The sequence below is a fragment of the Ranitomeya imitator genome, chromosome 5 (genome assembly GCF_032444005.1).
Source record: "Ranitomeya imitator isolate aRanImi1 chromosome 5, aRanImi1.pri, whole genome shotgun sequence".
NCBI classification, from domain to species: Eukaryota; Metazoa; Chordata; class Amphibia; order Anura; family Dendrobatidae; genus Ranitomeya; species Ranitomeya imitator.
The window spans coordinates 560,468,795-560,493,498 of record NC_091286.1 but is presented as its reverse complement, the minus strand read 5'-3'; the positions used below and the strand labels follow the sequence as shown (position 1 = coordinate 560,493,498).

The following is a 24,704-nucleotide window of genomic DNA, read 5'->3' as shown; positions in this document are numbered from 1 at the left end:
GCAGGGGGCAGGAGAATATAAGCATCACACAAGTGTTAGGGCTTCGGCGTCCATCAGTGGTCGTATGGTCAGTATTGATCGTATCAGTTTGTCTTCATCAGTGAGGGTGGAGACTTTAGTCCTTGTGGACATGATGTGCTAGAAGTCAGGACGGCCATGGCTCCTCACCGCAGCATTTCTCACTAAAGGAGCCCATCCAGAATAATACAAGAATCTCACTAGATTTTGAACAAACCCCATACATCTGGATCTGTCATCTTCTTAGAGGGGTTGTCCCATGAACACCAATTATCTGCTGTCCACAGGCTAGATGTATGGTCTCTGGGGGTCCGGCTTCTGAGAACCCAGGATTGTATAAGTGGAGCAGTAGTGAGCATGCTTGACACCTACTATAGCCGGGTGATGGCGTGGTGGGCACACGTCCTCACTACCACTCCAGTCTCACAGCGGACTTTGAGACCTTTGTTCTCGTGGTCGGTGATATCCCAACAGTCGGACCCCAAGTAATCTCAATTGATCACCTATCTTGTGATTATGTGACCAATGTTTATGGGCCAGTCCCAGTAAAATGTATTTGGTACAATTATTTCTGGGAACTGTAGGGACTTGTGTGCAAGAAGGAGCAGTATCCAGATTCCATCCTTTTGTCCAGCAGAGCGGCCACCAACTTTTCATTGACCTCCTATGAGTTTTACCTATAGGGGAGCGCCCACTTACAGCCGATTATTTCACCACTCCCCTTGGCCATGTGCCCCTTTCATAGTGCCAGCTGCACAGTTTCCCCCTCCACCAGTAATGCCAGTCAGAGACGGACCCCTATTATTGGCAGTCATGTCTATGGGTAGCGCCGGCTATACAAATACAGGCCACCATTGGCACATACCCGCCGGTGCTGGCACGTGCTGCTCTCGCCATGTACCAGGCTGTCTATACCATGGTGGTTGGGGGCCACAATGTGCAGCATCGTGGACAGCATGCCGCCCCTGGGCCTGAACTTGTGCCCGCCTGGTTTAGTAAATATATTGCTGTAAGGTAACTAATGAAGGCATTCTGGGACTTGTAGTTAGAACAACATCTTCAGAAGCTTGTAGTATTGAAAGAGCGGGTCGTTTTTCTTTCCTAACAGTGGAATAAGCCGGTATTTGGTCACGAGCCGGGAGGATAATCATCTGTGTAATCTGTGAATCACTTTGGCATCGTTGGCAGACTCCTTCTACTTTGGCTTCCAGGAAACCCTACATGGATGTCTTTCTAGAGCAAAGCTGAATCATATGTTAGTAAATGATTTTTTCTTTTATCTTGGACACGCTGCAGTCACACAAGTGGTCTGAGATCTGACTCATTTAGGTCACCGAGTAAACAGCTAAAAAACACCCGAAGATCTAATGCGAGGCTAAAAACAACCTGCCGCCATCCAGGTCAACCTATAATGCCGTCAATTCAGAGGAAGGAAGAAAGCACCCCGAGTATGATAGTTGTCCTCATATTGGGTAAAGCATGACTTATGGAGTATATGGTAATCAGAATTAGGGCTCGTACAGATGTCTGGAATCATCGGACCGATCTCTGATCACAATGCACGGACTGGCCGAGCGTCTCCTGACCCGAGAGACCGCTTCATGTACTTCTATGAGGCTGTCAGGAGATGCGCGGCCAGACCATGCATTGTGATCCGAGATCGGACCGATGATTCCAGACATCTGTACGAGCCCTTAATCCCTAGATCACCGACCCATCTGTGTAATGTAGTACCCGTAACCTGTAATATTCTGCTCACTAGGTTATTCAGGCCCAGATCCAATTCACACCTGTCAGATTTGGTATGTTGGAATACTGCTAAATTCTTGCTACTTATTACAGATGGAAATCTTCGGCAGAGTTTACTATAGGCTCAGTGCTCTTACCGTAAAGAATCTTCTTTGTTGATGAAGAAACTTTCTTTCCTCTGTACGGGGAGCCACAGCGGCATGTTGTATGTAAAGACAAGTGTGCGGAGATACAGCAGGGTCAGAGGCCACTATGTCTGAGCATCCACCTCCTGTACATTCCCAAAAATAATGCACATGTTGGCTCTGCCGGCACCATTACAGTCCATGGCCCCGTGGGTGCACGAGTCCGAACCCCATTTTTGCCAGAGATTTTGGATGTTTGCCCTGCCGGGGACAGAGGACGCAATGTTAAAGTACCCTAAAAGACAAATATCCTGGAGTAATACAATGCATAGAACGGCACGGCAGTAAGGGAGTAAATAGTGTGACATCTAAAAACTTGGAGTTCTTGGTTAACATTTTTTGTTAAAAAAAAAACAAACGAAAATGGTTCCTACTCTAACGCCCCTCGCTATGTGTGAACGGGCCTCAAAATAGATGGGGGGCAGAGCTGGACTAGTACCTGCCTGCGTGCTTCACCTGCCTATGGAAAGCTGAATATATGAGGTGTACAGACCAAGGGGCGGCCACGTCCCCAAATGTACTGACTACAAAGAACTGTTAGTATTTCTGATTAAAAAAAAAAGTTAACTTAGTCCCCTGTTTTCTACCCGTGTCACTGCTTGTCTACTGGAGGGTCTCTATGTATTTGTGATATTTGTGTGTTAATGGCCACAGTGTATTTCCACCTACATATTACTTGTACCAAGAGGTGTGCTGGCCCATGTTTGGTGTTTCTAATAGGTCGCACATTTGGGGATGTGTCCGCCCCCTTGGTCTGTGCACCCTATATATCCAGCCTTCCGCAGGTAGAAGTGAGGCACAGTCAGGCCCGAGTCCAGCTCTGCCTCCCTCCATTCTGAGGCCTGCGGCCACATAGCGAGGTGACTTACCAGGGTAGGGGCCATCCGGATTGGGTACACCTTGTCTCGGGGGATGGTCAAAAAATATAAAATTAGGACCCTATGGGACTATACATCAGGACAAGCGTTGTTCACGCTGGTGTTGATGAGGAGATGGACTGGAGTCAGACACTCCTGATTCATGAAGAAGCATACGCCTCGTGAATTGGGAGTGCAGGATGAGTGGCCATCACCTCCGTGTGCCTCGCCACAAATCCTACTCCATTCCCTGCACAAAACCGGATTTTCCCGCCATCTTTAACACCCAGAGCCTGAGCATTCATGCCGCGCACGTTTACCACGATATCCCTGCAATTTAGTGCTGATATTTCGCTGTGGCCAATCCTTTCCGTGTGCACGTACCCTAATGGGTTGCTAACAGCCCCCCCACCTGACAGCCCTCCTTACTAATCTGTAAGACCCCCTGACAACCTGTCTGTTCTTAATCAGCAAGAAAAGCATAGCCAAAGCCTCCGGCCAGCAGTTAACCCTTGCCTTTCCCCTCCGTGGCCTGCGGCACTATGTAGATATGTAATAACTCTTTTCATCTTTCTTTGATTCCTGGGCATTGTGACTTTGTAGTGTGCGGATAATGGATGTATGTGGTGTTGTGAGTTTGGAGTGCGGAGCTTACATGTGCGCCCTCCATTATACGCCTGATGCTCGCGGAGCCTCCTGTCATGGGTAGATGTGACGTGTGGTATAATTGCTGTTCACTGCAGGGGTTGTTAGGAGAACAGATCGAGTGGTTGGGGCCTCCATCCTCCGGACATGGCGGGTGCGCGGCAGATACCGAGAGTTTGATGCTGACAATGTGCAGCTGGGGTCCGAGACTCCGCCGTCTGTTCCCAATTTCTCCCCTTACTTCTACAAAGAGCGCGTCTGCAGCTGATTTGGGATTTGCCTTATCTTGTTTGTCTACCGTTTACGCCGTTCTCCTGTTATTTTCGTCTCTCATTCTTAATCTTGGTGATTGCCACTTGTCATGCTCGCCTCCATTTTTTTTTTTTTTCCGCTTCTCCTCTTTTGAAGTCTGTGTAGATCCAAATGCTGGTGCGCCCCAATACATACTGGGTGGTGAACCCCTTTGGAAAATGTTTGGACGAATTAGATCTTCTCATCCCCTGATCTGGTGACACATATTTTCACATGGTCATTGATACTGAAGCCATTATTAATAATATATGATGATATCGGGGATGCAAAAATTAACAGCTCCTCGAAACGATGCACAAAAAATGCCGTCTGGCTTTTTTGTTTTTTCTGCATAGTATCACTGGCTTCACTCTTTTTAGATGATAAGGTAGCGGGTCGACTAATGTGTCTTTTTTTTTTTTTTTTACTCTTTAAGATGTTGGGGCGAGGAATCATCGACACCTCTGTGCAGTGTATTACAACAAGAACCCAGGGTTTGAGGTGATACATGGCCTGCTGGACCGCATCATGCAGCTATTAGCGGTCTGCCCTGGCACAGAGAGCGGATACCGGATCAAAGCTGCGGAAGGTAAGCGGGTGTTCGGTATATATGTGTATAGAAGTGTCTGCAGTACATGTCATGGGTAGATTTGTGGCATAAAGAAAAAAAAAAATTCCCAAAAAGTTTCAGCTACTTAACAAAGTGAACCTGTCAGCAGGATTGTGCTCAGTAACCTACACAGTGTCAGGACGGCGCCATTATACTGACTAAAATGATACCTTGGGTGATAAAATTCATCTTGTGGTTGTTGTTTAATCTTTATTTGCAGTTTTCAGTTAAAGGGAACCTGTCAGCAGATTTTGCCCTATAAGCTGCGGCCACCGCCTTTCAGGGCTGATATTCAGCATTCCATAATGCTGTAGACAAGCCTCCTGCTCCAACCTGCAAGTGAAGAAAAATACGTTTTATTATACTCACCCAGGGTGCAGTCCTGTCTGATGGGTGTCGCAGGTCCTGGTCCGGTGCCTCCCATCTTCTTGCAATGCTGCCCTCGTGTTGCTTCATCTCTCCCTGGCATCGCACTCCTGCACAGGCGTACTTATCTGTCCTGCTGAGGACTGAGCCAAGTACTGGAGTGCGCAGGCGCCAGAAAAGGTCAGAGAGGCCCTGCGCACTGCAGTACTTTGGGCAGCCCTCAACAGGGCAGATAAGTACGCCTGTGCATGAGCGCGATGCCAGGGAGGGATGACGCAACATGAGGGCGGCGGCGCAAGAAGATGGGAGGTGCCGGACCAGGACCTGCGACACCCATCAGACCAGACCCCCCCGGATGAGTATAAAAAAAAATGTATTTTTCTTCACTTGCAGGTCGGAGCGGGGCTTATCTACAGCATTATGGAATGTAGATGAGCCCTGAAAAGCGGTGGCCGCATCTTATAGCAGCCGAAACAGGTGACACGTTCCCTTTAATGATATGCTCGTGCTCCGTGGCGGCCTTATAAGGTGCTCCGATTAGATATTCATCTGTATGGGCTTATGACAGGTCCATGGTCCTTCAGTGACCTATCCCCTATTTTACATACTGCATATCTTATTGTGGGTTTAAAAAAAAAAAAAAAATATTACATTCATCAAAATGGCGCCAGCGGCCTGTAGCAATAGCATCTATCGCATTCCGATAAAGCTACCGTGCAGGTGGTGCCATTTTTCTTTTTGCTACAACACAATGGCAGCGGGGAAGGAATTCTCTCAATCTGCACATTCGCCGCCCTCTGTGTTCAGAGGACCAGTGTGGGAGCGCTCATAAAGAAGAGGAAATCGCCGCCGAACATAGCAACGCAGCCCCCGGAGGAAATTTAGCACTAGCCATGATACAATAATGATTTCAATCCCTCTTTGCCACCAATGTATTAAAATATATCATGAAGATTAATTTACTAGCTGGCCAGATACTAAGATAGGAATCAGGGGAGATATATGTATATAGATATAGGGCTACTTATTATAGGATTCACCAGACACCAAATAGCATATAAGCTGATGAAACATAATGAGTTTGATAGGTACATTAATTGATTGCTATATAATTACATATCTATCTATCTATCTGTCTGTCTGTCTGTCTATCTAACCGCACCTGCATATGGTCTCACAAGGGGTCTGAGGATCTCATCTCGGTACCTAATGGCAGTCAGGCTACCTCTGGCGAGCACATGGAGGGCTGTGCGGTCCTCCAAAGAAATGCCACCCCACACCATTACTGACACACTGCCAAACCAGTCATGCTGAAGGATGTTGCAGGCAGCAGATCGCTCTGCAAGGCGTCTCCGGACTCTGTCACATGTGCTCTGTGTGAACCTGCTTTCATCTGTGAAGAGCACAGGGCGCCAGTGGCGAATCTGCCATTCTTGGCATTCTCTAGCAAATGGCAAATGCCCTGCACGGTGTTGGGATGTAAGCATAACATGGACTCTTGTACCACCCTCATGGAGTCTGTTTCTGATAATTTGAGCAGACACATGGATGTTAGTGGAGGTCATTTTGCAGGGCTCTGGCACTGCTCCTCATGTACCTCCTTGAACAAAAGAGGCGGTAGCAGTCCTGCTGCTGGATTGTTGCCCTTCTACGTCCCCCTCCCCATCTCCTGGTTACTGGCCTGAATCCTGGTATCTGCTTGGTGATCTGGACAGACACAGCTTCCCTTCTTGTCACAGCTCGCATTGATGTGCCATCCTGGATGATCTGTACTGCCTGGCAACTTCTGTGGGTTGTACGATACACATCGCCTCATGCTACTGTACAGTACCTCTAGGGGTCAGAGCAATGTCAAAATACAAAAGTGACTAAATGCATTTTGGTTGTCTGGAAAAGAACTTGCTATTGTCTTTGTTCGGATTCAGGACCCCCTCTACCTTGTTTGCCCGTGGAATACATATTTTTGGTTGGGTATGCCACAATGGTTGCTTTTTTTTTATCAGCTCTCTGTTTTTGTGTGTAGCTGGAAGTTCCTACATAATGTACACTTTCTCTGATGACTCCTATGGACAGGATTTTTTCTGTGAGTAAAGCGCTTTAAATGGTTTAAGACCAAAATAGTCCACCCATCATACCTCCATGCACAGTGGTTGAGCGTGCTCGTGGCTGCTGCAGTCACTCTGTCACTGCCTGCATTTGGCTGTTCCCATAGGTTCCATAGAGTTTCCTGGTGCATGTCATGCAATGAGGGCTGGGGACGGCTCTTTTTTAAGTGACAACCTGCTTACACATTAAACTATTTGTATTTAACCCCTTCCCGACCCATGACGCCACGTAGGTGTCATGAAAGTCGGTGCCAATCCGACCCATGAAGCCTATGTGGCGTCATGGAAAGATCGCGTCCCTGCAGATCGGGTGAAAGGGTTAACTCCCATTTCACCCGATCTGCAGGGACAGGGGGAGTGGTAGTTTAGCCCAGGGGGGGTGGCTTCACCCTTCAGTGGCTACGATCGCTCTGATTGGCTGTTGAAAGTGAAACTGCCAATCAGAGCGATTTGTAATATTTCACCTATTAAAACTGGTGAAATATTACAATCCAGCCATGGCCGATGCTGCAATATCATCGGCCATGACTGGAAACACTAATGTGCCCCCACCCCACCGATCGCCCCCCCAAGGCACCGATCTGTCCGGTACACTGCTCCGGCTCCCCTCCGTCATGTGCTCCGCTCCCCCCGTGCTCTTGTCTGCTCCCCCCGTGCTCCGATCCAACCCCCGTGCTCCGATCCAACCCCCGTGCACTCCGATCCAACCCCCCTGCACTCCGATCCACCCCCCCCCCGTGCTCTGATCTTCCCCCCCATGCTCCGAACCACCCCCCCGTGCTCCGTTCCACCCCCCTTGCTCCGTTCCACCCCCCCTTGCTCCGATCCCCCCCCACCCCATCATACTTACCGATCCTGCCGGGGTCCGTCTGTCTTCTCCCTGGGCGCCGCCATCTTCCAAAATGGCGGGCGCATGCGCAGTGCTCCCGCCGAATCTGCCGGCCGGCAGATTCGTTCCAAAGTGCATTTTGATCACTGAGATATAATCTATCACAGTGATCAAAATAAAAAAAATTATAAATGACCACCCCCCCCCCCCCCCATCTTTGTCACCCCCATAGGTAGGGACAATAAAAAAATAAAGAATTTTTTTTTTTTCCACTAAGGTTAGAATAGGGTTAGGGTTTCGGTATGTGCACACGTATTCTGTTCCGCTGCGGATTTGATAAATCCACAGTGCTAAACCGCTGCGGATTCATGGTGGATTTACCGCGGTTTTTCTGCGCATTTCACTGCGGTTTTACAACTGCGATTTTCTATTGGAGCAGTTGTAAAACCGCTGCGGAATCCGCAGAAACAAGTGACATGCTGCAGAATGTAAACAGCTGCGTTTCCGTGCAGTTTTTCTGCAGCATGTGTACAGCGATTTTTGTTTCACATAGGTTTACATTGAACTGTAAACTCATGGGAAACTGCTGCGGATCCGCAGCGTTTTCCGCAGCGTGTGCACATACCTTTAGAATTAGGCTTTGTGCACACGGTGCGGATTTGGCTGCGGATCCGCAGCGGATTGGCCGTTGCGGATTCGCAGCAGTGTTCCAAAGTCAAATGGTGCTCCCTCACTTCCGAGCCCCGACGTGCGCCCAAACAGTGGTTTACCCCCACATATGGGGTATCAGTGTACTCAGGACAAACTGCGCAACAATTACTGGGGTCCAATTTCTCCTGTTACCCTTGTGAAAATAAAAAATCATTTTTCTTTCCTCAAAAATGATGTTTTAGCAAGCAATTTTTTATTTTCACAAGGGTAACAGGAGAAATTGGACCCCAGTAATTGTTGCGCAGTTTGTCCTGAGTACACTGATACCCCATATGTGGGGGTAAACCACTGTTTGGGCACACGTCGGGGCTCAGAAGGGAAGTAGTGACTTTTGAAATGCAGACTTTGATGGAATGGTCTGCGGGCGTCACGTTGAGTTTGCAGAGCCCCTGGTGTGCCTAAACAGTAGAAACCCCCCACAAGTGACCCCATTTTAGAAACTAGACCCCCCAATGAACTTATCTAGATATGTGGTGAGCACTTTGAACCCCCAAGTGCTTCACAGACGTTTTACAACGCAGAGCCGTGAAAATAAAAAATCATTTTTCTTTCCTCAAAAATGATGTTTTAGCAAGCAATTTTTTATTTTCACGGCTCTGCGTTGTAAAACGTCTGTGAAGCACTTGGGGGTTCAAAGTGCTCACCACATATCTAGATAAGTTCATTGGGGGGTCTAGTTTCTAAAATGGGGTCACTTGTGGGTGGTTTCTACTGTTTAGGCACACCAGGGGCTCTGCAAACTCAACGTGACGCCCGCAGACCATTCCATCAAAGTCTGCATTTCAAAAGTCACTACTTCCCTTCTGAGCCCCGGCATGTACCCAAACAGTAGTTTACCCCCACATATGGGGTATCACCGTACTCAGGAGAAACTGGACAACAAATATTGGGGTCAAATTTCTCCTGTTACCCTTGGGAAAATTAAAAAATTCTGGGCTAAATAATAATTATTTTTGAGGAAAGAAAACGTATTTATTATTTTCACGGCTCTGCATTATAAACTTCTGTGAAGCACTTGGGGGTTCAAAGTGCTCACCACACATCTAGATAAGTTACTTTCGGGGTCTCGTTTCCAAAATGGGGTCACTTGTGGGGGGTTTCTACTGTTAAGCCACATCAGGGGCTCTGCAAACGCAACGTGATGCCCGCAAAGCATTCCATCAAAGTCTGCATTTCAAAACGTCACTACTTCACTTCCGAGCCCCGGCATGTGCCCAAACAGTGGTTTACCCCCACATATGGGGTATCACCGTACTCAGGAGAAACTGGACAACAACTTTTGGGGTCCAGTTTCTTCTGTAACCCTTGGGAAAATAAAAAATTGCAGGCTAAAAGATCATTTTTGAGAAAATAAATTTTTTTTTTATTTTCATGGCTCTGCGTTATAAACTTCTGTGAATCACTTGGGGGTTCAAAGTCCTCGCCACACATCTAGATTAGTTCATTTGGGGGTCTAGTTTCCAAAATGGGGTCATTTGTGGGGGATCTCCAATGTTTAGGCACACAGGGGCTCTCCAAACGTGACATGGTGTCCGCTAATGATTGGAGCTAATTTTCCATTTAAAAAGCCAAATGGCGTGCCTTCCCTTCCGAGCCCTGCCGTGCGCCCAAACAGTGGTTTACCCCCACATATGGGGTATCAGCGTACTCAGGACAAACTGGACAACAACATTTGGGGTCCAATTTCTCCTTTTACCCTTGGCAAAATAGGAAATTCCAGGCTAAAAAATCATTTTTGAGGAAAGAAAAATTATTTTTTATTTTCATGGCTCTGTGTTATAAACTTCTGTGAAGCACCTGGGGGTTTAAAGTGCTCAATATGCATCTAGATAAGTTCCTTGGGGGGTCTAGTTTCCAAAATGGGGTCACTTGTGGGGGAGCTCCAATGTTTAGGCACACAGGGGCTCTCCAAACGCGACATGGTGTCCGCTAACAATTGGAGCTAATTTTCCATTCAAAAAGTCAAATGGCGCGTCTTCCCTTCCGAGCCCTGCCGTGTGCCCAAACAGTGGTTTACCCCCACATATGAGGTATCGGCGTACTCGCGAGAAATTGCCCAACAAATTTTAGGATCCATTATATCCTGTTGCCCATGTGAAAATGAAAAAATTGAGGCTAAAAGAATTTTTTTGTGAAAAAAAAAAGTACTTTTTCATTTTTACGGATCAATTTGTGAAGCACCTGGGGGTTTAAAGGGCTCACTATGCATCTAGATAAGTTCCTTGGGGCGTCTAGTTTCCAAAATGGGGTCACTTGTGGGGGAGCTCCAATTTTTAGGCACACGGGGGCTCTCCAAACGTGACATGGTGTCCGCTAAAGAGTGGAGCCAATTTTTCATTCAAAAAGTCAAATGGCGCTCCTTCCCTTCCAAGCCCTGCCGTGCACCCAAACAGTGGTTTACCCCCACATATGAGGTATCAGCGTACTCAGGACAAATTGGACAACAACTTTCGTGGTTCAGTTTCTCCTTTTACCATTGGGAAAATAAAAAAATTGTTGCTAAAAGATAATTTTTGTGACTAAAAAGTTAAATGTTCATTTTTTCCTTCCATGTTGCTTCTGCTGCTGTGAAGCACCTGAAGGGTTAATAAACTTCTTGAATGTGGTTTTGAGTACCTTGAGGGGTGCATTTTTTAGAATGGTGTCACTTTTGGATATTTTCAGCCATATAGACCCCTCAAACTAACTTCAAATGTGAGGTGGTCCCTAAAAAAAATGGTTTTGTAAATTTCGTTGTAAAAATGAGGAATCGCTGGTCAAATTTTAACCCTTACAACTTCCTAGCAAAAAAAATTTTGTTTCCAAAATTGTGCTGATGTAAAGTATACATGTGGGAAATGTTATTTATTAACTATTTTGTGTCACATAACTCTCTGGTTTAACAGAATAAAAATTCAAAATGTAAAAATTGCGAAATTTTCAAAATTTTCGCCAAATTTCCGTTTTTATCACAAATAAACGCAGAATTTATTGACCTAAATTTACCACTAACATGAAGCCCAATATGTCACGAAAAAACAATCTCAGAACCGATAGGATCCGTTGAAGCGTTCCTGAGTTATTACCTCATAAAGGGACACTGGTCAGAATTGCAAAAAACGGCAAGGTCTTTAAGGTCAAAATAGGCTGGGTCATGAAGGGGTTAAAAAAAACCTCACCATGTCCGGTTCCTCATGTTGTTTCACAGTTTCTTTTTCCCATTTGCAGTTTTACATTTAGCATCGTGATGTGGTTCACAGGATTGTTTGCAGGAGCATCTCATTAAACTGCATTTTAAGAGAAAACCCACAACAAAATTGTGGTGAAACTGTATGAATGGATTGTTGGGTTTATTATACTTGTTTCTGTTTTGATTAAATTTGCAATAAAAAGACAAATAATATAGGGAAGATCTGTCAGGTGTTGGTAGGTGAATACAATGAAGACTTAGGTAGTGCAGAGAGAACCCATTATTAATCATTTAGGGAATTCACGTCTTCCTAACCAAGTGGACTGCCTCATAGGGTCAGGAGACGTGCAGCCAGTCCATGCGTTTCGATTCTGGATCATAAACGTCTGACAGAGCCATTAGGCTGTTTTCACACTGCATTGGATTTTACATTTGGTGCATATATTGGGAGGTGTCCATATCATAAGCAGGGTGCAAGTCATGACGGGGTGATCCTATAGTCTGATCGTATTATTCTGCATGGCTCTTAGATGTGGGACACACACCTCGGTTGGACATTGTTAGAACATCCTCAGAATACACCATAAATGTCTGTAATGGGCATGACCCTTTAGTAGATTACTATTTCAGATTGATGGTGCCAGGTCTGGTCCTCACATGCTGGATTCTCCCATGCATTAGATTATCTGTAGACTTAAGGACTAAATCGACTGCGGCCTCTCTCCATGTGTAAACAGTTGTGTCCTCCTTTCTGAGCATATGTGTAATAGTTGGCTTTTCACGCACCTTCTGTCCCTTTAACATACTTATGGAGCGTCCACCCAACCTGGGTCATAACCTCTGCTCCTCTCTATGGGATGGGAGCTCTGAAAATTATCACGGTGGAGTTGTGCTGTTTTGGTGCTAGTGTTACAGGATCAGTCATTGTAACCCAAGCCAGGTATTAGCTGCTGTCTGATTCGAGGCCGAGGTCTCCAGGAACAGTCTCTTAGAAATGATCTGATTTCCTTTGCATTCACACTCAGGACAGCATGTAGTGCACGGAGCATCAGAAGCCGTATTCCTGGCAGATACACAGTGAATCGTAACTATACGATTTTAAGATTTGGCAAAAATTATAGATTTATATGGAAAATAATGACTGGATAATCCTGGGAACTACAAATCCTCTACAAAATCTCATCTTCCTGATGTTATTATTATTATTTATTGTTATAGTGCCATTTATTCCATGGCGCTTTACATGGGAGGAGGGGTATACATAATAAAAAACAAGTACAATAATCTTAAACAATACAAGTCATAACTGGTACAGGAGGAGTGAGGACCCTGCCCGCGAAGGCTCACAATCTACAAGGGATGGGTGAGAATACAGTAGGTGAGGATAGAGCTGGTCGTTCAGCGGTTTGGTCGATCGGTGGTTACTGCAGGTTATAGGCTTGTCGGAAGAGGTGGGTCTTCAATTTCTTTTTGATGTTGAGAAAAATAACAAATTCATTGCCAATTCTTTTACGAGCTCCGTGGTTGTGATGAGAACTTGTCTCTGTGGATTTAGGCCATTACTAATTTCCAGAAAAAATTTAGACAACAAATGGAGCAAACAAATTTATGACCGGGATGTATTTTTGGATTATTTAGCCCCATTGTTCTATGAAGGGTGCATTGCTGACCCTCTGCTGTAAGTCATGGTATAGACTGGCAGATGTGATGAGCCGCACTTTGCCTTCTCTTTATTGGGGATGGCCTGCTGCTCTGCCTGTAAGACTGGTAAAAGAGAATATTGGACCTTCTACCTGGTCCACCAGACCCTGTCATCACTGTGAATTAGATGTTCTTCCTGAGATGTAGTGATGTGAAACACTAGACCAGCCATGTGTCCAAACCCTCTGTACTGGAGATAAGATGGTGATGCACAGAGAAAAGTCGGGGAAACCTGTCTATTTCGGCCACTGAAAATGTTGCATTTAGTGCCTCCCGACTCTCAGATGATGGCAGGAAGAGAAAAGTTTCAGACATGTGAAATTTCAACACCCAGTCCATTTATTCTCCAGAGAGAGGAGCTGCTGCTTTCTCATTCTAATCGCCCCTTACTCCAGTCTCATCGTCCCTTACTCCAGTCTCATCGCCCCTTACTCCAGTCTCATCGCCCCTTACTCCAGTCTCATCGCCCCTTACTCCAGTCTCATCGCCCATTACTCCAGTCTCATCTCCCCTTACTCCAGTCTCATCGCCCCTTACTCCAGTCTCATCGCCCCTTACTCCAGTCTCATCGCCCCTTACTCCAGTCTCATCGCCCCTTACTCCAGTCTCATCGCCCCTTACTCCAGTCTCATCGCCCTTTACTCCAGTCTCATCGCCCCTTACTCCAGTCTCATCGCCCCTTACTCCAGTCTCATCGCCCCTAACTCCAGTCTCATCGCCCCTTACTCCAGTCTCATCGCCCCTTACTCCAGTCTCATCGCCCCTTACTCCAGTCTCATCGCCCCTTACTCCAGTCTCATCGCCCCTTACTCCAGTCTCATCGCCCCTTACTCCAGTCTCATCGCCCCTTACTCCAGTCTCATCGCCCCTTACTCCAGTCTCATCGCCCCTTACTCCAGTCTCATCGCCCCTTACTCCAGTCTCATCGCCCCTTACTCCAGTCTCATCGCCCCTTACTCCAGTCTCATCGCCCCTTACTCCAGTCTCATCGCCCCTTACTCCAGTCTCATCGCCCCTTACTCCAGTCTCATCGCCCCTTACTCCAGTCTCATCGCCCCTTACTTGTGCCCAGTCGGCATGCACTTGTATAGAGCAGTCTGGAGAGACCTTTTGGCTGAAGGAGTGTTTGGCCGGCAAGGATTCTGAGGGGTGTGGGACCGACACTAGAGGATACAACCAGCCGATCTTGTCAATAGAGCCACCACTTTACTGGAGGTGAATTGATGTTCTGCTTTTTTTGGGTCATATTCACTGTAGAATAAGGAACATGCTGTCAATTTTAAAATCCACAACCTCTTCATTTTTGGCAAGGATTCACCAGCAGTGGATTAGCGGTACTGAATTACAATGAGGCTAATCTGCATGTGGTAGAGATCCAAGTGTCGGCTTCAGATTTTCTGAAAAATTCAGTGGATCTACCGACGACAAATTAGTGTCATATGAACATGGCCTTAGAGAATACCAGGTTACCCGATCTACATCGCCGAAGCCTTTCTTTACGGGGATTACTTGGTGTCCAGACTGGAGAATAGTAAACCGGCCATCCAAAACTCCACCGTGCCTCTGTCTCATCATGACATGGTTGGGATGATCTTTCTCTGTGACCTGTATATTATCCTCTACCAGTGGCCTGCTTTCCTTAGGTTATGTGCACACTGAGGTTTTTGAGGCGCTTAGAAACGTCAACTTTTCTAGTGCATATCACTTCTAGAAACGCTCCTTCTTTGGGGAGTTTTTGGAGCTTTTTCCTTTTTTTCCCCTGAAGCATTTTTTTCAACCTTTTGATTGAACAATGCCTAGGTTGGAGTGTTTTCTATCAGGAGATGCTTCAAAGAAGTGATACACACACACTTGCTTTTTCCCCACCAGGTGTTTTATAATAGAGATGGATAGGAATCATCTTGCAAGTGGTTTTTTGAGCGATTTTTTTTTTTTTTTTTTTTTTTTTTTTTCCCCCAAGTGTTTTTTTTGAGGAGTCAAGATACTCCAGTAAAAACTTTGTGTGCTTCTAGTCCGATTCATTCTTTACTGACAATTGACTTGGCAAATTAAAGAAAGACTGGATCATGGAGAAAACCCCATTTTAGAAAGAAGTTGGTGGATCGATGTGGCTCCGGCTTCTCTACGTCTTAATGGTAAGCTGTTATCTGGATAGGAGGAAAGCCACGACTAGCCACTTGTTTCCGCTGTATGGGCCATGTGGCATTATATACCAGCCATTTAGATGAATAGTTACCCATCTAATCCACCAAGTCCAACAGCGTCCAAAGCAGGATCCCACCGTAGTATGTCATGTAAATGTCCTAATGAGGCAAAGGCACATAGGGTTGAGTGGTAAGACGATCCCTTTATCTTAGTATCTGGAAATGATAGGTGTGGATGGGGGGGAAGGATTGCGTTATGACCAGATATGTAAAGTGTCACCTAAGTGATTCTCCATGGTCAGGCGGGTAAGGTGCGTGCACCTGCTCCTAGCCTCCACCCTAGGCCAGCAAGCAAGGTGCAGTCCGCGGGCTGGGTGGCACCCTCCTGGCGAATTAAGCGTGTCACAGTGTTTAGGAGCCAGCAGGCACAATTACACTGGCCGCACCTGTAATGGCTGGTGGCCACTGGAAGAAATCCGTGTGTTTCTGGGTCTTTAAGCAGCCATGAAATGCAGACAGCGTGTTAAATAATAATTAGGAGAAGCTGGTGAAACTCAGAATAGAAAAGTAAATGAGATTTAAAGCAGTCTGTTATGGAGACCCAGCGGGAGAGCCGGCTCTGATAATACATCAGTGACAGTAGGTACAGTTTCCTGGGTAATTATTCCCCGCTCCCTGTGGGGTCTCTTGTAGATTCCAGCCCTTTGATCTGCATTGTATATTACATTAATACCAATCTTGTTATTCTCTTATTCCCCGCCCTTCCCCTGCTGTGTATAACGCCCCCCAGCTATTAGCCCCCTTATCCATTACAGTTTCGCTGCCTTGTATTGTGGCGGCTTCATTTACATTCTGTAATTACAGTGTAAGAAATATCGGTGCCTCCAGAGTGTTGCAGCATGTAACCAGTTAATTAAATAATACATTAATTAACTAAGAATTAATAAGCTACCATTGTTATTTTAGTTTTGAACAATCCTTCTGGTAGCGAAACAATGGACACGGTGTCTACAAAATGGCCCAAACAAGTGGGCAGGATCCATAAGACGGATTCATCAGAATGTTTTCACCAGAACTCTGACACAAAACGGTTTTGCCACCTGTAGTTGTGCAAATATTTACTGACTTTTGGCCTTTTTACCCCAATCCTGGCTAGATCTGCTAATTTTCTGAAAGTGGGCAGAGCTTCACTAAGATGAATGCAGCCCAAAAATATTCCGAATTTACGCCACTAAAGTGTCATTGATTACAGCATAGATGTCCTCCAGTCTCGGAGTCGGTCACATACATTGCGGTAGCATCCGGCTGATGGAAGATGTGCCAATTTCATTAAGTGGCACGGGCATCTTAATAAACTTCTGTGCACTCTTCATCAAGACCAGAGGCAAAACTCCGGGCCATAGTGCCGTAGGAGGTCTGAATTTCTGAGGAGGCAAAATGCCAAATTTATCAATAGTTCATATATTTGGCTCAACGTATTAGTCCTGTGAGACATGTATGTCCGCCTCACCATAATTAGGTAAAATTGCAAAGTGCTTTACATATAAGCAATTTTGCAATTTACTTTGTATTAACAATATTAAAATTCCTCACTGCTCAACAATGGAGGGACTTTTAATTCTGGCCATGGCCCACGTAGTATAGAGAACAGCCATGTAGTATATAGCACAGCCCATGCAGCATATAACAGCCCATATAGTATATAGCACAGCCACATAGTATATAACATAGCCCATGTAGTATATACAACAGCCATGTAGTATATAGCACAGCCCACGCAGCATATAACAGCCTATATAGTATATAGCACAACCACATAGTATATAACACAGCCCATGTAGTATATACAACAGCCATGTAGTATATAGCATAGCCCACGCAGCAATTGGTTACAACTTGCTACCTAGGTTCCCACCACCTCTGCAGCCTATCATAGGAGACCGGTCTCCTAGGGAAGGAGCTCACGGATTACAAGCACTTTTCTACTTTGTGTTCAAAGTCGCCTCTGCTAGCGACATCCCAGAGCGCACAGTTCAGGTTGGCGGATGGTCCGGACTCTATTATCAGGAGCACACTGCCCCTGGCCATCAGGGAGGCGGGGGAGCGCTGCGTACCTGAAGAATGAAAGTGCAAAAAACTTTTAAAGTTTTGCACCAAAAATAATAAATACAGTCATACACAGACTAAAGTTGATATCGGTGGGAGCGTCTGACTGTGTAATATGGAGGGGGTCTCCTGACCTATGATGTTGGGGTAGAGAAGGATCCATCCTGTTGGATTTCCAAAGGCTGATCCCTAAGTTATCAAGGAGCTATGCTGCCACCATAGGAGTCCGTCATTGGCCCACTCGGAGAAAACCCAGTACCGACCGGCCAAGACGAAGACATATGTATACGGGTCAGTTGGGGGAGATGGCTATTGTCCAAACTATCATTCGTCCGATAGCTAAGCTGAGTTGAAGCCTTATCATAAATTAGTAAATCCATTACAGTTAGCGGCCATTTACACTGAGCATTCCTTTGGACGCCCGCTTCACATTAGTCTTCCCGTGTAAGCAGACTGCCACTCACCTAACGAACAAACAAAACAATTGTTCGTCGGGTGCAATGATCTTCTGTGCTGCCGAGAATGATGATCGCTTGGGTTACTTTCACACTAGTCCATCGGTACGGGCCATCGCAAACCGTCAGCCCGACGTACCGATGGACAGTGTGTTAAATTAGCACAACGTGGGCAGCGGATGCAGTTTTACAACACATCTGCTGCCCATTGTGAGTTCCGGGGAGGAGTGGCGGGGTTTCGGCCGCGCATCGGTGGTCGCAAATGGCGGACTCGACGCACAAAAAAAGTTACATGGAACGTTTTTTTGTGCCGAGTGTTCGCCAAAACACGACGCATCCGACGCACGACGGATGCGACGTGTGGCCATACGTCGCAATGCGTCGGCTAATGCAAGCCTATGGAGAAAAAACGCATCCTGTGGGCACATTTGCAGGATGGGTTTTTTCTCCAAAATGACGCATTGTGTGTGAAAGTAGCCTTACGTGCACCGAACGGTCGCTCTCTTACAGATCGTCACAAGATAGGTATTACATGTATGATCAGTGGGGCTTTCACCATATGGACCCCCACCGATCCTGTGAGTGGGTATCCCATATCCTCATGAGTGACCTCCGCTCTGTTCGCCGTCTAGGGGTCCCCACTACCAGTCCCTCATATATGAATGGAGTGTGGTAACACTTGTGCGCAGCTGCTGCATTTACATGGGGCTTCCACACGCTGCCATTCCCCATGATCATACGTCACCCAACCTGTGTATACGGATACCGCGGATGACTTCTGTAACTAGCAGTGCATTTCCTACATTCTAAGGATTGTAGGGTCCCAGCCGTCAGATTCCATCCATCATTGATTGATGCCATAGCTTACTGATGTCTTACTCCTTAATCAACATATATCACTTATCCACAGGATAGATGATAAAAGTCTGACTGCTAGGGGCTCGGCTGTACTGTGACCCTCACAGTCCCATGAATGAGGGAGCAGAAGTCCACTGTGTGGACGAAGCGTTGCTGAGCATTAGTGATGAGTGACTGCTCGGATAAGAGGGTATCTGAGCATGCGCGGGTGCTAAGTGTCTTCAGCGCTGTCAAATATGTTCTAGTCCCTGCGGCTCCATGTCTCGCAGCAGATTGCCAAACAGCCTCAAGACATGCAGCCGCGGGGAGTTGAATATATTATTCGAGCATGCAGAAGTCACTCTGATAACGACCGAGCATGCTCAGATAACACCTTACCACACGTTCACTCTTCACTACTGAGCATGTGTGACCACTGCTCCATTAAAGAGGACCGCTCACCAGTTCTAGAGAGTCCAGTTTTTGCTGTTATTTGTATTGTTGATTTTTTTTATATCCACCATATTGTTCCCAAGGATTTGAGCCATTGTGTTTATTACTAATTTTATGTTCTTTACCAGTGAGGACTCCTTAAAGGTAAGTGAAATTGAATTTATGTTTTTAGGAAACAGCATTAGTAACCACACTTTACTAATTCTTTACGAGTTTTTTAAGGACATTAAAAAAAAACTCCTCAAAATATTCCCCAAAGGTATTTTTTATTTTTAGCTTTCTGATTGGACGGAGCCTAGTTAGGAGCATTTTCCATCAGGTGATTAAAAGAAGTGATACGCAATTTCCTTTCTCCCTTCAGGTGTTTTTTTCAACCCCTCAAGAGGGTAAAACTGTCACAGTACTGAACATATGAACAGCACAGTGATTCTACAAGAAAAATAAATGGGAAGAGTCTTTTGAGTGGTTTGAGTGTGTTTTTCAGAGTCAACCCGCTCCAAAAGCCTTCTCTAAACTTTCACCCTAGAATTTTGACATAAAGCTTTGAAAAAAGTTAAAACAAAATTAGCCACTCTCAATTAGTTTCTGCAAAATTTTGTAACTTTTGTCGTATTTACACCAGTTTCTCCCAGTTTTGCCAAAATGTGTTGCGCTGGGGCGTGACGTGGGCAGGTCTCATTCATGACCAGCTGTGTTGCAGGTGTCACACACCTGATTCATTTAGAGGTTTGCTCCTCAGTGTGGTCCTCGCCACAATTCTTACTCCAGTCCAAGACTGGAGTAAGATTTGTGCAGCGTAAGGAACATGTCGTTCGTCATGAATTTGAAGAGCAGGGCTTGCTACGCCCCGTCTGGCCCCAGCTCTGTTGACTTTGTCGAACCTGTTAAAATATAGCGTAAGAATTCCATAAGTCACAACATCCTGGCGCACTATCGCGTTGTGAGGAAATTGTGCGATTTTGCAAAGCGTTTTACGCCAGAATATTGGCCTGAAAGCATTTGAAGAATCGAGCCCTAAAAGTCCATAATTAACCTACAGGAGTTGTGGTCACTCATGCTCAACGCTTCATTCATTCTGCATTTTTTCTCCCTTATTCTTGGCGGTGGAGGTTACAGTAGCTGGACCCCCAGCCATTATATGGATAATGGAGTTGTGGTCACTCATGCTCAATGCTTCATTCATTCTGTATTTTTTCTCCCTTATTCTTGGCGGTGGAGGGTACAGTAGCCGGACCCCCAGCCATTATATGGTTAATGGAGTTGTGGTCACTCATGCTCAACGCTTCATTCATTCTGCATTTTTTCTCCCTTATTCTTGGCGGTGGAGGTTACAGTAGCCGGACCCCCAGCCATTATATGGTTAATGGAGTTGTGGTCACTCATGCTCAATGCTTCATTCATTCTGCATTTTTTCTCCCTTATTCTTGGCGGTGGAGGGTACAGTAGTCGGACCCCCAGCCATTATATGGTTAATGGAGTTGTGGTCACTCATGCTCAACGCTTCATTCATTCTGCATTTTTTCTCCCTTATTCTTGGCGGTGGAGGGTACAGTAGTCGGACCCCCAGCCATTATATGGTTAATGGAGTTGTGGTCACTCATGCTCAATGCTTCATTCAGTCTGCATTTTTTCTCCCTTATTCTTGGCAGTGGAGGTTACAGTAGCCGGACCCCCAGCCATTATAGTAACATAGTAACATTGTTAGTAAGGCCGAAAAAAGACATTTGTCCATCCAGTTCAGCCTATATTCCATCATAATAAATCCCCAGATCTACGTCCTTCTACAGAACCTAATTGTATGATACAATATTGTTCTGCTCCAGGAAGACATCCAGGCCTCTCTTGAACCCCTCGACTGAGTTCGCCATCACCACCTCCTCAGGCAAGCAATTCCAGATTCTCACTGCCCTAACAGTAAAGAATCCTCTTCTATGTTGGTGGAAAAACCTTCTCTCCTCCAGACGCAAAGAATGCCCCCTTGTGCCCGTCACCTTCCTTGGTATAAACAGATCCTCAGCAAGATATTTGTATTGTCCCCTTATATACTTATACATGGTTATTAGATCGCCCCTCAGTCGTCTTTTTTCTAGACTAAATAATCCTAATTTCGCTAATCTATCTGGGTATTGTAGTTCTCCCATCCCCTTTATTAATTTTGTTGCCCTCCTTTGTACTCTCTCTAGTTCCATTATATCCTTCCTGAGCACCGGTGCCCAAAACTGGACACAGTACTCCATGTGCGGTCTAACTAGGGATTTGTACAGAGGCAGTATAATGCTCTCATCATGTGTATCCAGACCTCTTTTAATGCACCCCATGATCCTGTTTGCCTTGGCAGCTGCTGCCTGGCACTGGCTGCTCCAGGTAAGTTTATCATTAACTAGGATCCCCAAGTCCTTCTCCCTGTCAGATTTACCCAGTGGTTTCCCATTCAGTGTGTAATGGTGACATTGATTCCTTCTTCCCATGTGTATAACCTTACATTTATCATTGTTAAACCTCATCTGCCACCTTTCAGCCCAAGTTTCCAACTTATCCAGATCCATCTGTAGCAGAATACTATCTTCTCTTGTATTAACTGCTTTACATAGTTTTGTATCATCTGCAAATATCGATATTTTACTGTGTAAACCTTCTACCAGATCATTAATGAATATGTTGAAGAGAACAGGTCCCAATACTGACCCCTGCGGTACCCCACTGGTCACAGCGACCCAGTTAGAGACTATACCATTTATAACCACCCTCTGCTTTCTATCACTAAGCCAGTTACTAACCCATTTACACACAATTTCCCCCAGACCAAGCATTCTCATTTTGTGTACCAACCTCTTGTGCGGCACGGTATCAAACGCTTTGGAAAAATCGAGATATACCACGTCCAATGACTCACCGTGGTCCAGCCTATAGCTTACCTCTTCATAAAAACTGATTAGATTGGTTTGACAGGAGCGATTTCTCATAAACCCATGCTGATATGGAGTTAAACAGTTATTCTCATTGAGATAATCCAGAATAACATCCCTCAGAAACCCTTCAAATATTTTACCAACAATAGAGGTTAGACTTACTGGCCTATAATTTCCAGGTTCACTTTTAGAGCCCTTTTTGAATATTGGCACCACATTTGCTATGCGCCAATCCTGCGGAACAGACCCTGTCGCTATAGAGTCCCTAAAAATAAGAAATAATGGTTTATCTATTACATTACTTAGTTCTCTTAGTACTCGTGGGTGTATGCCATCCGGACCCGGAGATTTATCTATTTTAATCTTATTTAGCCGGTTTCGCACCTCTTCTTGGGTTAGATTGGTGACCCTTAATATAGGGTTTTCATTGTTTCTTGGGATTTCACCTAGCATTTCATTTTCCACCGTGAATACCGTGGAGAAGAAGGTGTTTAATATGTTAGCTTTTTCCTCGTCATCTACAACCATTCTTTCCTCACTATTTTTTAAGGGGCCTACATTTTCAGTTTTTATTCTTTTACTATTGATATAGTTGAAGAACAGTTTGGGATTAGTTTTACTCTCCTTAGCAATGTGCTTCTCTGTTTCCTTTTTGGCAGCTTTAATTAGTTTTTTAGATAAAGTATTTTTCTCCCTATAGTTTTTTAGAGCTTCAATGGTGCCATCCTGCTTTAGTAGTGCAAATGCTTTCTTTTTACTGTTAATTGCCTGTCTTACTTCTTTGTTTAGCCACATTGGGTTTTTCCTATTTCTAGTCCTTTTATTCCCACAAGGTATAAACCGCTTACACTGCCTATTTAGGATGTTCTTAAACATTTCCCATTTATTATCTGTATTATTAGTTCTGAGGATATTGTCCCAGTCTACCAGATTAAGGGCATCTCTAAGCTGGTCAAACTTTGCCTTCCTAAAGTTCAGCGTTTTTGTGACTCCCTGACAAGTCCCCCTAGTGAAAGACAGGTGAAACTGTACAATATTGTGGTCGCTATTTCCTAGATGCCCGACCACCTGCAGATTTGTTATTCTGTCAGGTCTATTAGATAGTATTAGGTCTAAAAGTGCTGCTCCTCTGGTTGGATTCTGCACCAATTGTGAAAGATAATTTTTCTTGGTTATTAGCAGAAACCTGTTGCCTTAATGGGTTTCACAGGTTTCTGTTTCCCAGTTAATATCCGGGTAGTTAAAGTCCCCCATAACCAGGACCTCATTATGGGTTGCAGCTTCATCTATCTGCTTTAGAAGTAGACTTTCCATGGTTTCTGTTATATTTGGGGGTTTGTAACAGACCCCAATGAGAATTTTGTTACCATTTTTCCCTCCATGAATTTCGACCCATATGGACTCGACATCCTCATTTCCTTCGCTAATATCCTCCCTTAAAGTGGACTTTAGACAAGACTTTACATAGAGACAAACCCCTCCTCCTCTCCGATTTTTACGATCCTTTCTAAACAGACTGTAACCCTGTAAGTTAACTGCCCAGTCATAGCTTTCATCTAACCATGTCTCGGTTATTCCCACTATGTCAAAGTTACCTGTAGATATTTCTGCTTCTAGTTCTTCCATCTTGTTTGTCAGGCTTCTGGCGTTTGCAAGCATGCAGTTTAGAGGATTTTGTTTTGTTCCAATCTCCTCGCTGTGGATTGTTTTAGAAATGTTCTTACCTCCCTTCTGAGTATGTTTTCCTGGATCTTCTTTGTTCAAGTCTAATGTTTTTCTTCCCGTCCCCTCTTCTTCTAGTTTAACGCCCTCCTGATGAGTGTAGCGAGTCTTCTGGCGAATGTGTGTTTCCCAGGTTTGTTGAGGTGTAGTCCGTCTCTGGCGAGGAGTCCATCGTACAAGTAATTCACACCGTGGTCCAGGAATCCGAATCCTTGTTGTCTGCACCATCGTCTTAGCCAGTTGTTTGCATCAAGGATCCTGTTCCATCTCCTGGTGCCATGCCCATCTACTGGAAGGATAGAAGAACCATTATATGGTTAATGGAGTTGTGGTGACATATGCTCAACTCTTCATTCTTTCTGGATTTTTCCTCCCTTATTCTTGGCGGTGGAGTTTACATCAGTTGGACCCCCAGCCATCATATGGTTAATGGAGTTGTGGTCACACATGCTCAGCTCTTCATTCATTCTGGATTTTTCCTCCCTTATTCTTGGCGGTGGAGGTTACAGTAGCCGGACCCCAGCCATTATATGGTTAATGGAGTTGTGGTCACTCATGCTCAACGCTTCATTCATTCTGGATTTTTTCTCCCTTACTCTTGGCGGTGGAGGTTACAGTAGCCGGACCCCCGGCCATTATATGGTTAATGGAGTTGTGGTCACTCATGCTCAACGCTTCATTCATTCTGGATTTTTCCTCCCTTATTCTTGGCGGTGGAGGTTACAGTAGCCGGGCCCCCAGCCATCTTATGGTTAATGGAGTTGTGGTCACTCATGCTCAATGCTTCATTCATTCTGGATTTTTCCTCCCTTATTCTTGGCGGTGGAGGTTGCAGTAGCCGG

The 24,704-nt window shown here is 45.4% G+C and overlaps 1 protein-coding gene across 1 annotated transcript in view; it reads left to right on the top strand.

Annotated features, from left to right (window-relative positions):
• Positions 1 to 24,704, top strand: part of FARSB (phenylalanyl-tRNA synthetase subunit beta) — an 86,285-nt gene that overhangs the window by 38,729 nt on the left and 22,852 nt on the right. Inside the window, exon 16 of the mRNA XM_069727662.1 lies at positions 4,182 to 4,334. Within this exon, the coding sequence (XP_069583763.1) occupies positions 4,182 to 4,334 (153 nt within the window). The remainder of the gene's footprint in view (positions 1 to 4,181; positions 4,335 to 24,704) is intronic.